Source organism: Malania oleifera, chromosome 10 (genome assembly GCF_029873635.1).
Source record: "Malania oleifera isolate guangnan ecotype guangnan chromosome 10, ASM2987363v1, whole genome shotgun sequence".
Lineage (NCBI taxonomy): Eukaryota > Viridiplantae > Streptophyta > Magnoliopsida > Santalales > Ximeniaceae > Malania > Malania oleifera.
In genome coordinates this window covers 92,521,818-92,539,476 of record NC_080426.1, presented here as the reverse complement: position 1 = coordinate 92,539,476, position 17,659 = coordinate 92,521,818, and the positions used below count along the sequence as shown (strand labels likewise).

The 17,659-nt window shown below is 38.5% G+C and overlaps 1 protein-coding gene across 1 annotated transcript; it reads right to left on the bottom strand.

The window, feature by feature from the left end:
* Positions 1 to 12,412: 12,412 nt before the first annotated feature.
* On the bottom strand, positions 12,413 to 14,395 carry LOC131166882 (cytochrome P450 CYP73A100-like). Its single transcript, XM_058125498.1, has 2 exons — positions 13,499 to 14,395; positions 12,413 to 13,390 (listed from the first exon to the last, which is right to left on the bottom strand). The coding sequence occupies exons 1-2, from the start codon at positions 14,371 to 14,373 to the stop codon at positions 12,655 to 12,657; spliced, it is 1,611 nt and encodes a 536-aa protein (XP_057981481.1). The 5' UTR covers positions 14,374 to 14,395; the 3' UTR covers positions 12,413 to 12,654.
* Positions 14,396 to 17,659: the final 3,264 nt, after the last annotated feature.

The window sequence follows — 17,659 nt, the reverse complement described above, 5'->3', positions numbered from 1 at the left end:
GTATCATTTTCCTACCAAATTGTTTTCTAGATTTTTTTTTTTTTTCTTGCTTTAAACAGTTTTTAAGGCTCAACTTCTAACCTATGGTGGCACACGTTGAATATCAAAGCATAGTTGGAAAATATCCTCAATGAAAAACATGACTTGCAATTATGACAAGTCTAAGTCCTGATATACTGATTTCAAGTCAACCATGATTTTGCTCCAGTGATTGGACATTGTCTGGCAGCATAAATCTTGTGTGAAATGGACTAGGAAGGAAATGGTGATATTCATTTGTACTAGAGAGTTGCTAATGGTAGAAGGATTAGATTTTGAAGATGGCTTCAAAAGCCACAATCAATTGCAGACAACAATAGAAGATTTCACATTAAGCTGTATACAAATCAAATCCCAACTGAGCCGATGCCTAAGTAGTTAAATTAGTGTCCCATTGTCAAGTAGGATTCAAACATGATAGAGCAAAAAGATGAAGCTTCAAGTCTTAGCATGTATGGTTTTCCTTCTGGATAGCAGATTGCTAAAGGTTCAAGTATCATTATGATTTTTCCTTTTAAGTAAGTTTCTAAAGATGATTCTATTAGGTGTTATTTGGTTCACTGGATCCTTTGGAATACTTGGCAATATGATGCCCATGACATCCTATTCTCATGATTTTTTTTATTTTTTTTTTTCAGGTTATGGTGATAACATCACTTTCCAGGGAACAAAGAATTTCCACAAAACATAGGAGTTCCATTGTTGCCCACTTAGTATCTTACATTCTTATGGACATCTTAATTTTAGGATTAAACTGTCCCCACTATTATGGTCAACTTATGGAAATATGAAAATATGTAGTCGATGCACATTCTCATCGACCCATATTTCTTTTTCACAAATAATACTGGCACTTCCTAGGGTGACACGCCGGGTCTGATAGACCCCTTATCCAACAATTCCTACAACTGTTCTTTCAACTCTTTTAGTTCTGCCGGTGTCATTCTATACGACGCTTCAGAAATCGACGCTGTCCCCAGAATTGGATCAATAGCAAATTCTACCTCACGTTCAGGAGGTAGACCCAGAAAATCCTCAGGGAATACATAAGGAAAATCCCTTACTATAGGGATATCCTCTAATCTCAACTCCTATTCTGATACCTTTTTCACACAAGCCAAATATCCCTGGCAGTCCTTTAGCAAAAACCTCCTCACTTGAATGGCGGAAAAAAATTGTAGCAGGGTGCGCACACATGACCCCACAGATCTGTACTCCTTTCCTTCTAGAGGTCTGAATATTACCTCTCTTTGATATTAGTCTATACTGGCGTAGTTAGCAGCTAGCCAGTCCATTCCTAGAATTATCTCGAACCCATGCATATCTAAAATTACCAAGTCAGCTGGTAAAGACTTCCCCTAAATCCAAATTGGACAGTTCCTAAGTACCTTTCCACACAACACTACAACCCCAATCGGTGTAGATACTAACAAAATGATACATAACGGCTAAGTTTCTATTCCAAAAAATTTTAAAAATTCCTGAGCGATAAAAGAATAAGTCGCCCTTAAATCAAACAAGGTAATAGTTTTATATGATAGTACTAAAACAGTACCTGTCATGACATCTCTTGTTGCCTTAACAGCTCTTGGCATCAAAGCATAGACTCGTGTTGGGGTAGTATTCCTTTGCTGATCGCCTCGGGGTGCCCGGTTGTTTCCCCGATAATGATTAGGAGCAGGTGCATTGTTCAACGGCCCATGACATCGTCGTACAAAGTGGCCGGGTCTACCACACCGATAACACGTATTCATTCTTCTCTGGCATTCCCCTTCATGCCTCTTGTTACATTTAGGACAAGTGGGGTATAATTGATTATCCTGATCAGCTTGATTCCCCATTCCCTATCTCTGGCCCACATTGTTGTTATTTCTCCTCCATGGACCTTGTCTTATACCTACTTGAAATCTAAGAGGTGTGGGCCTCTTCCTCTAACTTTGTGCCGCAACGCCTCTTTGTAGGCCACTTTCTATCACTGTAGCTCTATCAACTATCTCTAAAAAAGTCTGGACCTAGAAGCCTATAACCTGCTCATATAATCTCTAGCTCAGGCCCTCCCTAAACTTCCTCTCCTTCTTTTCCTCATCTAGCACTAGGTATGGAGTAAAGCGGGACAGTTCGATGAATCTGACAACATACTGTTGCACCGTCATGTGTCTCTGTGTCAAACTCAAAAACTCTGCTGCTTTTGCACTCCTGTTAGCAGCAACAAAGTACCGCTAAAAAAATATCTCCCCGAAACGGCTAACATTCTCGCCGATCTCCACAAGTGTTTAGCCTCTCCCATCAATTTAAAAGTAGCCAACAAAATCCTCTACTCATCAGTACATAGGAGAACTGCCAACATTTCATCAATCTCCTGGATCCAGTCCTCAGCCCCGAATGAGTTCGTCTCTCCAGAAAAAAATGGGGGGTTCATACGCGTGAACTGCTCAATCATGCAGTTTTGCTCTCCTAAATTCCTGGCCATCTTTGCCATCACCTGCCGGATGACACTGCATAACACTGCATCGGGATCTCCGCCACCCACATAAGAAGGCCCTGCCTCATCACCTCTTGCTTTTGTATTACTATTCCCAAGGTCCATCCCTAAAAAGGGAACAAAATAGCATTAGAATCCTATCATCATAACACAACCTATATACACATCCAACTATAACCCATAAAATATTCCTCTATAACCATACATCTTAATATCCTTGTATTTCCCAACTTAAGATTCAATCCTACCATTAAGAAATAAGAACCAACGATAGTTTACTATGGTTTTCCTCAAGTTGTCACCCCAAGAAAATCACAGAAACAACCACGGAACTCCTTTCTCCAGGTCGCAAGATAGAACCCTAAATTTCAATCTTATCCTCCACAATGACTGACTCATATCCCAGTCTACCCATCTCTTACTCTCATCAAAATTCATTCCTATACTCTGGTATTGTATTCCGTTGTTTACTAAAGTCTGCAGAACTTAGCAACCTAGGCTCTAATACCAAACTGTGACGCTCCGATTTTCATACCATTTTTTTCCTCTTCAATAAATAATAAATATTAATTAAATATCGGTCACGTCAAAAACTCTATTACCATTTAAACATAACCTGACCCGAAGTGGGGTATAGAGTAATCAGTTCACCATATACACACATTCCTAATAGCGGAAGTCAATATTTACAAACCATCTAGAATACAAATACTCAAAGTTCTATACAACCATACACATCCCCAAAAGCCCACAATAAACACTAGGAATCATATATCCCTAAACAAAACACTCACCTTGTCTATCAGAGTACCATCTCCCCTCTATCACGAAACTCTGTCACTTGGTCTGTCACGGTTTCCTGAAATATTAGATATTTGGGTGAGACACATCTCAGTAAGACGGAATAAATTATTTACAGTGTGTAGTAGTATGAGTTTTATTATATCATAATATACTCATTTCAGTGATAATACCATTTGAGAAAAATATACAAATTCATATTCATAATCATATAGATATAAAACATAATCTTTTATAAGTTTTATTCCATTTCTTATATTCATTTCACAATGTAGCTTATGAGTGTCCTCGGTAACCAATACATGTGCTGTTTGTAACTCATGGCTGCCTTGATGAGGATATTCTTCACGCCGTGCTTCCCCCCATGGTCAGGGTTGTGCGGCCCGAAGGCTAGATGTAAACCGCAGCTGGCGTACCCAGTTAGATCAAATTAAGAAATCAAAATACGAAATTCATTGTCTATAGTACAATTGGCTTGCCTAACCTTGGTCTGGACTCCAGGGGCAAAACTACCCTTCTCACTGGCTTAATCTACTGTCATGCCACACTCTCCACAAGACCGTTTGGTTGCACTTATCATCCCACTAGCAACGGTACTGTACTTTTAGAAATACTCCAATCCATCAGGGTTCTCATTTCCACATTTTCATTTTCACAATTCAGTATTCACATTCCATTATTCACATTGCAGTATTCACGTTACAATATTCACATTTCAGTGATCACATTTCGGTATTCACATTACAATATTCACATTATAGTATTCACTATATTCCTTTTTTTTTTTTTCTAGTAAAAGAGGGCGACACCTCCATTTATTTATTAATATACCCTCACTTTTAGCGGAGGAATACTGTGGTTACAAGTTAAAACAAACCAACCAAACTATGACAACCAAACCTAAACATAACTAACAAAGGAGATAAAAACATAAAAACAACCAACATAAAAAATGAAATACACCAAACAAAACTCTAGAGTTGAACTAACGACGAATGACAACGAGATTATCCATTTGAAGGATACCTTTCAGATAATGTGGTAGAAGGTGTTGTTCTTCGTAAATTATATTGTTTCCCATTTCTCTTTCTTTAGTAAGAAAATCAGCCGCACTATTGCCTTCCCTATATTGATGTATCACAATGACATTCACTCCTTCTAACTCTGCCACGAGCTCCTCCCAAAATTCCCAAAGATACCACAAAGTACATCTACATTTCTGAAGCCAATTAACTACAATTCGCAAGTCACTTTCAATAATCACATTCACATAATGGAAACGTTTGCACAAACGAATTCCTTCCCTGATAGCTTTTAATTCCGCACTATTATTCGTACCAATGCCAAAATAACTTGAAAAAGCCGCTTTTACCATGCCATGGCAATCCCGAATAATTCCTCAACCTCCTGACGTACCTGGATTGCCCCTACAACTCCCATCACAATTAAGTTTTATCCACCTTATTAGAGGTTTAACCCACGAAATAATTTTTCCAGGCCTATCACAAACTCCCTGATGCTTAATTTGAAACTCATTCAAAATCTTAATGTCCGACTTCTTCAATTTTTGAAAAGAATTGGTGTTCTCAGCAATAAAACTAACCCAGAATCGAACACTTCTCCACAACTGATCTGCACTTTGATAAACTCCTTCCATTCTTGCTTTACATCTTCGATTCCAGAGGCACCACGTAATCAAACATGGAATTAGACCAATTAAAATACCTTTAATAGATGATTTTTGAGCATAGTGGAACCAATTTGCCATTTTGTTTTTCCATGGAAGAAATCGTTGGAAAGGAATCCTCAATGTCAGACTAGCCCGATGCCAAACCTCTAAAGCCACCTCACCTAAAGAAAGGATATAATCAATGTTTTCCTGACTTCTCTGAATGCAACAATCACAAGCCGAAACCATCGATATTCCTTTGGCCTGAATTCTATCATCTACAGCCAAGCATCTAAACCAGGCTCTCCATAAACACATTGAGATTCTTTTGGGCAATAAAGAATGCTAAAACCAGTCATTCCACAAAAAATTATCATCTCTGCTCCTCATTGTCTCCTAAGCTATTTTTGTAGAAAAATTATCGTCCGAGGCAGACTTCCAGACAAAAATATCCTGGCCAGTTTTACCCGCTAGCACCTGGTGCAAAATTTCCCTTGTTTTATCAGCACCAACCAACTCCCGTACTAAATCAGAGTTCCAATTATTATTTATCCAGCAATCCTTAATACACAGTTTCTTGTTCAAAATATCCTTAGTGCTCACAGATAACGGGCCTGATGACAACCACCTGTCGAACCAAAAAGAAAAGTTCCCACCTCTCACCAAAATTTTAACATTATCCATGACTTTTGGAACGGTGGCCATAATTGATTTCCAAAACGAGAGTCATTTGGTCTCCCATTCCTTATTAATAAATGATCATTTTTACAATATTTAGCCCTAAAAAAACTTGCCCACAGATTGTTAGAAGTGAGCAATCTGAAGGCAAATTTCATGAGAAGAAATTTCTAAACTTCCTTAAGATCTCTTAGGCCCAGACCTTCTTCCGAGGTAGGTTTACAAATTTTCCCCCAAGAGCGCCAATGAATTTTCCTTTTATCTTTCACCTCTGCCCATAAAAATTAGAAAGAAGAGAGTTAATGCGAGAATATGTGACCTGTGAAATCTTAATAACAGACATCAAATAAATAAACATGCTAGACAACTCATGTCTTAATAAAATCAATCTTTCACCTTGTGAGAGCAACTTAGATTTCCACCCTACAATTTTCTTTCCAATCTTCTCCACAATAGGCTCCAATATCCTGGAAGACAATTTTCCAGACACCAAAGGCGAACCCAAATATATAACTGAGAATTTACCTTCTATGAAACCCGTAATTCTTAATAAACCACGCTTCCGAGAGGAAGTGATGTATTTTGAAAGGAATAACGCTGACTTAGTCTTACTGATTTTTTGACCCAACCACTTCTCATACCTTTCCAAAGTGTAAACTAAATTTCTAATAGACCTCTTCCCACCATTCGCAAAAATAAGAATATCAACCGCAAATAGAAAATGCGAAACCAATGGGGTCCCGATCGAATGATTAAATTTACCAATCCGACCAATCTCATAGTTTTTCCTAAGCAACCTTGTCAAAACCTCCTCCATTATGATGAATAAATAAGGAGAGAGTGGATCCCCTTGCTGCAAGCCTCTCGTAGATTGAAAAAACCCTTTAAAGGTTCCGTTCATCAAAACAGAAAACCATGGGGACTCCACACAATTTTTAATGAGCTTACAAAACCTCTCAGAGAATCCAAAAGCCTTAAGAACCTCCACAAGAAAATTCCAATTCACTCTGTCATAAGCCTTAGCCCTATCAAGTTTTATCATCACGTTGCTGCCAGCTATTTTTTTTGTGCAAAAACTGAACCATTTCTTGAGCTAGTATAATACTTTCAAAAATACTTCGCCCAGGAATAAAAGCGCCTTGTTATGCGAGACCAACTTATCAACAACCTCGGTTAGTCTAAAAACAATAATCTTGGAAAGAATTTTATAAGCCACAGAGCATAAACTAATAGGCCGGAATTTATCAAAGCCAAAAGGATTATCCACCTTTGGAATTAAAACAAGAAATGAAGAGGAAAAAAACTTGGAAAGAGTAGTGTCCTGAAAAAAATCCATTGCTGCATCCAAAAGATCTTTTTTTACAATGTCCCAGCAAGATTTATAAAATTTAGAGCCAAATCCATCTGGTCCCAGACTGCTTTCTTTGGGAATGGAGAACACCGCTCTTTTAACTTCTTCTTCTGTCGGTTCGGCGCAGAGGAAATTATTATCAACATCTGAAATTTGCATTTGAATTAACTCGAAGAGATCGCATAGTTCAATTGCTGAAGACTCTGAAAGAAAATTTTGGAAAAAAATAGTTGTCTTATTATGAATTGCTTCCGCATCCTCCAATATCCTCCTATCGTTCAGAACCATACAGTCTATACGACTCTTATTCCGCTTTTGATTGATAACTGAATGAAAGAATTTAGAGTTTTGATCCCCCTCAGTCAACCATTTTTTTTTTCGCTATTTGTCCTAGGCGAGATGCTTCCCTCTTCTCCCACACCTGAACCTCCAACTTAGTAGTCAAGTAATCAACTTCGACGTCTTCATAAAAACCTGCTTGTAGTTGATTTTCTAGATATTCCATCATTTTCTCAAGAGCTTTTAAATATTCTTCTACTCTCCCAAAGACATTTTTATTCCATGTTCGTAATGCAACTTTAGTTCTCTTAAGGCGAATAGCAAGTTTCAGAAGACCCGAGGCTGAGTCATTCCTGATCCAGGCATCTTTAATGAGCGACAAAAACATATCATGCGAGCTCCACATATTCAAGAACCGAAGGTAGGGCCATGTTGGGAGAAAGACGTATTTGTATATACCACCATAGGGCTATGATTTGATGATTTCCGACTCAGATATTTGAATTGAGCTGAACCATATAGGTTGGAAAAACCATTATTAATAAGAACACGATCAAGCTTAGCCCAACTACGAGCCACCCCTTCATGGCCATTGCACCACAACATTCGTGAGCCTGTGTTTGATAAATCAAAAAGATCACAATGATGTAAGCAATCATTAAACTCCATCATAGGTAACAGTGGTTTTGGGTTTCCACCAATTCTTAGTATCCGTTCGAATCACATTAAAATCACCCATGACCAACCAAGGAAAATCTGATTGGCACTCCTCCAGTTGCTGCCATAACTCTCTTCTTTCAACATAAGAACATTTGGCATAGACAAAACTCACCAAAATTCTTTGTCCATCCTTAAAAAACCACCCGAAAATCTTTTGAGTTGTGATTGAAATCACCTCAAAGACATTTATATCCTTCCAAAATAGCCACAATTTACCGCCCTGATTTTCATTAGATATAAAGTGGTGATAATTTAAAAAATTACCCAGCAATACCATCCGTTCCTCGGCCATGAATGGTTCTGAAATAACAAACAATCCAACATTAAACTTTTTAATTAGCTTCTTTAACCTGCCTTTAGACCTGCCCAACCCTATAATATTCCAGAAAAGAATTGTATCCGTCATAAATTTAATTTATGCGGTCAGATGAGAACCCTCTGAGATTTCCTCACCGAAATTTTTACGGAAATCCATCCCTGCCCTGTATCAGACTCATACATTTTTTCTTTGCCCTTTAAAATTGATATTTCACCTTCCTCCCTCTCAGATAAATAACCTCGAGCCAATACCTTATGTTGCAAACCTTGGTCCCCACCTTCAGTCAGTTTAGAACTATCCACGTGATTTACTTCCTTTTAAGATAGAGGTTCATCATTTGAAACTCGAGGATCATCATCACATCCGACTTCTTCACACTCCCCTTCATTCCTCTCTATTGAATCTTCATTCCCATTATTTTCTACTCCTCTTTGCGGTATATCGGAGTTTTGCCTTGCATGATCCCCTTTTTCTTGAACCATAGGAATTTTTGCTATTTCAGGACCCTTCTCATTAATCTGCTTCGTCACATGTATATTACTAGGTCCTGCTTCTTGCACCACCTTCTTTACCCCTTTATCCACGTTGGTTTCGAATTCTATTACACTGTCATTATTCTTTGGTTTCCATATCTTTTTTTCTTTATATTTTTTGTCCTCCTTTCGCTTCTCTCCCGCCCTGCAAACAATCAAGGTATGTCCTTGCCTGTAACATTTAGAGCAGAAAAAACCTATTTTTTCATATTTGGCCTTTGCCAAATATATTGTTTCGAAGATAAAATAAGAGGAAATCCCTTTACCGGCTCCATTGTTTGGTCAACTTCCGCGCAAATATGTGCCCTCGATGCTTTCATACGATTGATTGTTGCATTATTAGCTCCAAGATAACGACCAAAACGAGTCGCTATTATTTGGAGAAAATCCATTCAATAAAGATGCATTGGTAATCCCGGTAAGAAAATCCATTGAGGAGCCAATGGAGATTCTTTTTTGGTATCAAAATCCTTCGTCCACTTAAATAGTCGAAAAGAATTGCCTTCCTTGGTTCTACCTTCCTTTGCCCAACCATGCAGAAAGTCACGTTCGTTTTTCATGTGAATTAACACGTGATAATCATCCATAACACTGATCATTGGAATTTCCGTCAAACCCCATGTTTTCACAATTGATAACCGAATTTTATCAATAGATGGGCGATTCCTCAAAAATTTCATTACTAATGCAGAATGAAATTCTTCCTCAGCCTTAACCATCTCTGCTTCTGAGAAAATAAATCTCAATTCCCCATTGATATTAACGGGCAATCTCATAGGAATTTTGAATGCAGACATCTCCACTTTTTACTCACAACTTGCGCATACGACTGCACCCTGGAACTAGCCTGGACGGCATTCCCCGCCAACGATGTGGCTATCGACGGGGGACGACACTGTATTGCAATATATTGAGATTAAAGCTAAACTTTCCTAAATGGAAAAGAGACTGACCTGCATTGTTTGGCGACTCCCTCAACAACGACGACATGCAGTTTTCATGATTTGTCCTCGACGGCGACGGCTCACCGTTTTGTCACAAATCGTTGTACTGTGCTACCCCTTGTTGGTTCCAAGTTCCTACAAATCTTGAAAGATCTAATCAAAGAAGCAAGCTCCTCCAATGGCAGAAAACTGGTGATCCTCCTTTTCCACAGCTTGGGAGGCCTTTTCGCCCTCCACCTCCACCTCCTCAACCGAAACCCCCTTCCTGGTGCCGAAAAAATTTGTCAAAACACTTTGTCGCGCTCTCGGTGCCGTGGGTCAGCACGCTCACCGAAATGCTCACCTTCGCTTCTGGCAACTCCCTTGGCGTTCCCGTGTTGAATCTGTTTCTGGTCAGGGAAGAACAGAGGAGCTCCGAGAGCAATATCTGGCTCTTGCCTTCTCTGGCCCTGTTCGTACCCGAGAAAACTCTCCTAACCTACGAAACTCTAATTTTTGCCTTTGGTGGATCGATTGGGGGGAGCCGGGCATGCCTGTGACCTGCGTGATGGGCCCAAGACGCCAGCGACTTTGTTCTACGTGACGGGAGGGTTCGACAATCGACCGTAGGTTGTGTATGGGGATGGACCCGAGGAATGAGAAACCCCTAAGGGATGGAGAGAGAGCAAGATTGAGGTCACCGAGGAGGTACCGCAAGATTGAGAGCAAGATTTTTGTTTTCGTCTTCGTCTTCGCCTTTGTCTTTGTCTTTGCTTTCGAAATCGGAATCAGGGATTTGGGCCGTCGAGGCCGATCGCACGCTGCACCTTGCACCCAGCACAAGCACCAGAACCATCAACACTAGAGTCTAGAAGTTTGGATTTGGAACAGCCGAACGACGTCGCGACTCGCGGCGGCCGACAGAATAGATTTTTAATTACCCACAGTATATATTCCATTTCACATATTTCAACATTTCTCAATAAAACATATCATCATTTCATATTTCCTTATTTATCATAGAAAACATTTCTATATTCATGTTTCATATTACATCACTTCCCAATAAAATACACGTTGGTATAATATAATTCATTATTCTCAATAAAACAATTTTATTTACCACTTTTCATCATTTCCCATATTTCAAATCCCAAAATGTCACAATTTAATATAAATCATATGCCACAAAATTTTATTTGATATTCATATCATAATAATCTCAGGCAAAATATCATATTCTCATTTTCACATATTACTCAACTAGTAATTCTCAAAAATAATTATTATAATTTATTCCCCTTACCTGCTTACTAAGAAACCTGCCTAAAACCCTACATCCACACCCGTGGCGCTCAGAACTCAAAACCTTGAAATCACATTCCCCCCCATTAATCAACTCAACTCCTCAGAATAATAATTATTTTAATATTTCCTACACGCTCCCATTAACTGGTTAAATTTTAAAAACGCGAGTTTGATCTACTTCTCGCATTTAAATTTAATTTCTAATATATTTAAAAATACTAGTATGACCAAATCCCCGCAGTTTAATCTAATTCCAAAATATTCCCCCAAAATTCCATTTAATCAATTCCCTACAATTTAACTTAATCCCAAAACATTCCCAAAAATTTGATATAATCCGATACTCCAATTTAATAATCACCTATTATAATTTAACTAGTTAAATTTCTAAAATAATTGACATAATTTGTACTCCTCACCTTAACCTTGGAGTGGTGCCTATGACTCCCAATTCAAAATCTGTTCCAGCTAACATGATGAGGATCAAACCTAGGACCCTTTGATGGTGTCCGATCGTCGATTTGGTTGGAAATTTAAGAAAAAATTGAGGAGAGAGTGAGAGGTTACTTTATCCCAGGAATGGTGCCTACGTCGCTCCTACGACAAATCCACTCCAGTTAAAATGTCAGTGACGGAGAATGGAACTCAGGGGTATCTTCCGTTTTTCGATTGAAACCCGTTTAGCTCAGGAAATTGGGGAGAGAGAGAGAGAAGATGAGGAGAGAGACGGAGAGTGAGAGAGTGCGAGAAACAGCAGCGCATTCTTCTGATTCAAAATCAATCCTGAAGTTTTAGGTTATAATATTATATTATATTAATATGTTATTATATTATATTATATTATATAATTAATAATTAATTAATTAATTAATTATTTTATTTTTTATTTATTTATTTATTTATTTTTTACATTTCCATGCATATTAATTTTGAGTTCATTACAATATATGTTTCTATTTTCTAAATTTTGTGAAAAGACTGGATTAGAGGAAGTGGTCACATTATTAGGTAGTTGAAATGTAGTTGAGAAGAGTACATGGAATCGACTGTAAGCTGTGTTTGATAGCTGTGGCTTACCGTTGGAACACAAGTAATGTTAACTCAGTTGGGAATCAAATATTTTGAATTCAAGATGATTCACTGATGTGCCTGTATCTGTGCAATGGAAGAACTGCAAGCGCAATTCCTCCAAGTGAATCAGTTTTCTGGGATGGAACTGGAAGGAAAATTTTCTTGCAAACGAAAGCATGGTGAAAGTATTTTTATCCTTCCATTTGGAGAATCACTCAGCATTGTATGACCGCAATAACTTAGTGATAACTCATTAATTTATTCACTGCTTGTAATAAATTGGATATGAAACTTAACACACACAGCACTAATTTCACTCGTTTCAATTTTTCTCATCAAATTTTCACTTTCTGTTTCAATTTTGTGGCTAACGGAAAAAAAAAAAAAAAATGGCAGAAAAGGATTTAGCGGAACCAAGTGGGGGCAGAAATAGGTGTCCCTGTCTAGGTACATTTTTCTTGGTGTAAATTTCACGTTCAAATTACGCCTTGATTGGTTTGAAGACGACTGTCGAATGGTTTGCAATGTGCAAACTGAACTGCCCACCCTTTTCTTCCACATTGATTTTCTCTGAGCCCGGTGGAGCTTGCATTTCAAAATCTGTTACCAATTTTGCAATGACGAGTCCCAAAATAGGCAGTGCAAGGATGATTCCGGGGCAGCTCCTCCGGCCAACACCGAACGGTAAGTACCGAAAGTCAACCTTCCCACCGGCAACTGCATCTGTGCTGCTTTCCTCTTCCAAGAATCGCTCTGGCCGGAATTCTGTTGGGTTTTTCCACCAAGCAGGGTTGTTGGCTAGCCACCAGGCGTTGACAACCACCTTTGACTCTTTAGGAATGGTATAACCACCAAGCTTTGCTTCTTCAAGGTTCATGTGAGGTACTAGCAGGGGTATTGGCGTATGCAGCCTTAGCGTTTCTTTCACTGTGGCTTGCAAGTATGGTAGTTCATGCAGAGTAGATTCTGTGACTGGACTTCCCTTGAGGACAGTCGAGATCTCATCTCGGATCCTGCTTTGAGCGCTCGGATGGTTAACTAGCTCAGCTATGGCCCACTCCATGGACCACAGAGTTGTCTCAATGGCTGCGACGTTGATGTTCTCCACAATGTAGAGCACATTCTCCTCACTGATTTCTCCCTTCATTTGAGCATATATTATGTGATCAATGGCGCAGCTTATCTCGTGCTTCCCTCCGTTGGCAGCCATAATTTTCCTGTACAAATTGGTTAATTAATTATTATAGAGGCTAATGAAGTTATTTTTTAAAAAAAAGGTAAAACAGAAGGAAGATACCAATGTCGCAGCGGTATTTAAAAGTTACCTTCTTTTTTCAACGTAATGATTGTTGAAAAACGCTAGTCTCCTGCTCTGCAAATCCCTGCACTTGCTCAAGTAGCCCCTCAAAAATGGTCTGAGCAAAGGAATAAAATCCCCATAGTTATACTCAAAACTCTGAGCCAACCGGCTTCTCTCGGAGTTGAACATGGTAGCCTCAACGAACAACGGATCCTCCTGCGACTCGAACTTGGCGTCAAACATGATCCGATACATGATATTGTACAGCATCAGCTGCAAACGCTTCCTTACAACAATCCCTTCCTTCCCAACTCTCTCATCGTTTTTCAGGTCACGAACCACCAAGTCCATTTCTTCCTCCCACATATCGCTATAGCTGTGCACCACCCTGTTGGTGAAGAATGGGAGCGTCATTATGCGGCGCATTTTCCGCCAGTGATCGCCATAGACAGTGAAGACCATGTCCTGTCCGTTGCCAGTGAAGATGTCAAACACGACGTTTCGGGGGCGAGACCCGAACTCGACGCCCTGCGCATGGAGGACTTGGCTGGCGAGCTCAGGATCCGACACCACTGCTAGGTTTGTAGAGCCGAGTTTAAGGAGGAAGACGGGTCCGTAGGTTTGGGAGAAGTTGGCGAGAAGGCGGTGGTTGAGGTCATTGCCAACTTGAAGCCAGTTGCCAAAGATTGGGAAGGAGAGGGGGCCTGGGGGGAGGCTGGTGGAGGGCTTGGAATTGGTTCGTAAGAAGTAGGTTATGAAGGGCAGCAAAGGGAGAGTGATTGATACGAGTGTTATAATTGGAAAAGGGAGGGAGACATTAGAAACGAGGTGCTTGTTGAATGCGAGAAGCGTTATTGACAGAAGAGTGCAAAAGGCCGATTTTGTGAAGAGATGATCCATGAGAGAGAGAGAGAGAGAGATGTATGGAAATGCATGGGATGAATTATGAAAATATATAAGAGAGGAATTGGGGTAGGAATGTTTGGTGTCCAAGGTATTGTGGGAAATCTATGGGCACTGGAAATCAGGGTAGGAGAATTCGTAACATTTTGCCCTGGTCAACCAATGTTGGTTTGGTGGGATGGTTGCTTGTGAAGCCCCCCCACGGCTCTGCCCCCAACCATTTTCTCTTTTTATTTAATCGCAAGCATTCCCTCCATTGCTAAAACGACTGTCTGTAACTCTAAAAGTATTAAGAGAAACTTATAAAACATATTTTAGGAAAAAGAAAAGGAGACTATAAAAATTATCAATATTTGATTTTTCATAATTTTTAATCATATTAGAATAATTTTTTAATTTTTAAATATTGGATATGAAGTGAAAATATAAAAGATAGCGTGTTTCCTTTTAATCCTTTTTCTTTTTCTTTTATCTAATAAAAGTCTTAATCCGAACAGAATTTCGAGGGGAGTTAGGTAAATTTAAAATAATTTAAATTAAGACGACGACTAAGGATTTAACAGTATTAAATTTATCAAATAAAATTATTTATATTTATACAAATGAATGACTAAGGGTAAGGTCCACCCTTGTGTCTTTTTTGTGTGTTGAGAGCACAAAAGAAAAATTAATTTTTAAAATTATTTTAAATGCAACTTGCCTATGTGTCATTGCTGTAAAGTCATGGGATTTCATCTGGCCGCATTAAGGAACCAGTTAAAGTAAATGCTACCACTGTTAGTGGATCATTGTGACCATTTGCCATTAACATTTTTAACGTGCCTAGCCAGCCACAAACACACACACAAATCATGATCAAGGTTGAGATGTAGAATGTGTCATGATAAATAACATTGAAAAACTTGTAAGGGCAGCATTTTCAGTTTTTTCTAATAAATGTTTTTTTTAATAAAAAAAATTGCAAAATACAGAAAGTTTATACAACTAGAGATACAAATGCTTGGCACAATATATATATATATATATATATATATATTTATGAATATATATGAGTTTATGAAGTATAGTAAACTAGAATAACAGTTTCAAACCACTTTGAGAAGAAAAGAATAGTACGAAAAAATAAGAAAGAAAAGAAAAGATCTACCTTTTGCATTACATCATAGGGATAGGGGTGTTTTTTATTTTTTATTTTTTAAAGAGTACATATACAAATGTAGTCCTTTATCTATAGTTTTATGAGCGGGAAGAAAAAGTCAAAATGCAAAATCACTTGAAAAACAAAGTTTGAGAAGAATATTTGTTTGTTCTACTTTTTTCAATGAATTCGCACTGTCCACACCTACTAGACGACTACATTGTCTCTAGAATAGGAAAGAATATCAAAGTTAATTACAAGGATAGTTGACTATCAACCCAATATTTCAACACTCCCCCTCAAGTTGGTGCATAGATGTCACGCATGCCCAACTTGCTCAAAAAATTTAAGAACACTCAATTTGAAACTACTTTGGTGAGGATATCAGCCGGATCCTCTGATCGAATGTTACGTTAGGTGGTCTTGGGCCTTCTCAACCCCAAAAGTTAACTGATGGGGTGAGGCTTTCCATCACACTTAATAACTGATTACCAAGCCCCTTCTACAACCAATGTGGGACAATCCCAACAACCTCTCCCTCACACATTGGACTACAAACTCCTCACGAATTGGGATCGGGTTCCAACCTCCACACGAATTGGGCTCACCAAATTGGCAGCACCACATGCCCAGCATCCCAGGGAGAAACCATGGGTTCTGATACCAGTGTTGGGTGGTCTTGGGGTTTCTCAACCCTAAAAGCTAGCTCATGGGGTGAAACTTTCCTTCACACTTAATAACTGATCACCAAGCCCCCTCAAGTTAGTGCATAGATGTCACACATGCCCAACTTGCTCAAAAACTTTAAGAACACTTGACTTGAAACTACTTTGGTGAGGATATCGGCCAGCTGATCCTTTGATCGAATGTTAGGCAACTCCACAATTCACTCATCCAACTTCTTCTTAATGAAAAATATGTCTACCTCTACATGCTTTGTACGATCATGTTGAACCGGATTATGGGCAATATCACATGCTACTTTGTTGTCATAATATAGTCGAATTGGTTGCTTGGACAGATAGCCCAAATCCCTCAAGAGAAGCTTTAGTCATAACACTTCACAAACTCCAAGTTTCATACCTCTAAATTCAGCTTCTGTACTTGATCGTGCAACAACATTTTATTTTTTTGCTTCTCCATGTAACGAGATTACCACCTACAAAGGTGAAATATCCTAAAGTAGATCGCCTGTCATCTACTGCTAAAGTTTAGTCAACATTAGTATATGCTTCCACGCTTTAACAATCTGTCGGCCTAACTAGGCTTTTCAATCTTATTTTGATGATAATAAATGGAGGATATATTAACATAAGTTGTTGAGTGACTTTATTTCATGATTGACTTATCAAAATACTCTCATGGTTATCATGGAAGAAAGCTTATAATTAAAGTCAATCAAATGAAAGCTTCCCAGAGTATAGAAGCAATACATGTCAAAGCTTAAACGTTATTGGGACTTGAAGTCAAGCTGAACCTCAAGAGATGGACAAAAGAGCTTGAAGACTTAGTGCTTAATGAGTTCATGTTTAGAAAGTCATTTGTAAGTATTTCAATTCAAATATTATTTAGAAATATGAAGCTCATTAGGATGCAACAAAGACTTAGAGACCAGTTTTTAAAAACCTTGGAAATATTTTTAAAAAGTCACATTCAAGTCTTTCAAATAACAAAAAGTTTAAAATCTTAAAAAATCAGAAGTTTTGAAAAAATTGACTCGTTAGCCAACTGACTAGAATATACTGAATTTTCCCAGTCGACTAACAAATATACCCATTGAATAACTACCCAACCAACTGACCATTTTGAACTAAGATCAGCCAGTCCACTGAAAAGCCTAGCCGATTGACAGATAAAAAGGTCTCAGCCACCTGTCCAGCTGACTGACCTGTATAAAATACCTACCCAGTCGCCTGTCCAATCGACTAACCCTATGTGATTTTTAAATTTTGAATCTCAACGGGAAAATTCTAAAAATTAGTTTTTCAAAGGTGAACATTATAAAAACTTGGTGGACACTCCAAGTAACTTGGGAAACAAGGAAACTCATCTTAAAAAGTCTATAAATACTCCTTTAAACCCAAGAAATCAAATCACTAAGCATTCATTCAAGCGATCAAACATCCTACTCTCAATCTCTCACAA

Excerpts from the sequence above, each read along its gene's own strand:
- LOC131166882 (XM_058125498.1), bottom strand. The coding sequence starts at position 14,373 with ATGGATCATCTCTTCACAAAATCGGCCTTTTGCACTCTTCTGTCAATA. Across the intron at positions 13,391-13,498 it reads CATTACGTTGAAAAAAGAAG|GAAAATTATGGCTGCCAACG; the intron begins GTAACTTTTAAA and ends CAATTTGTACAG.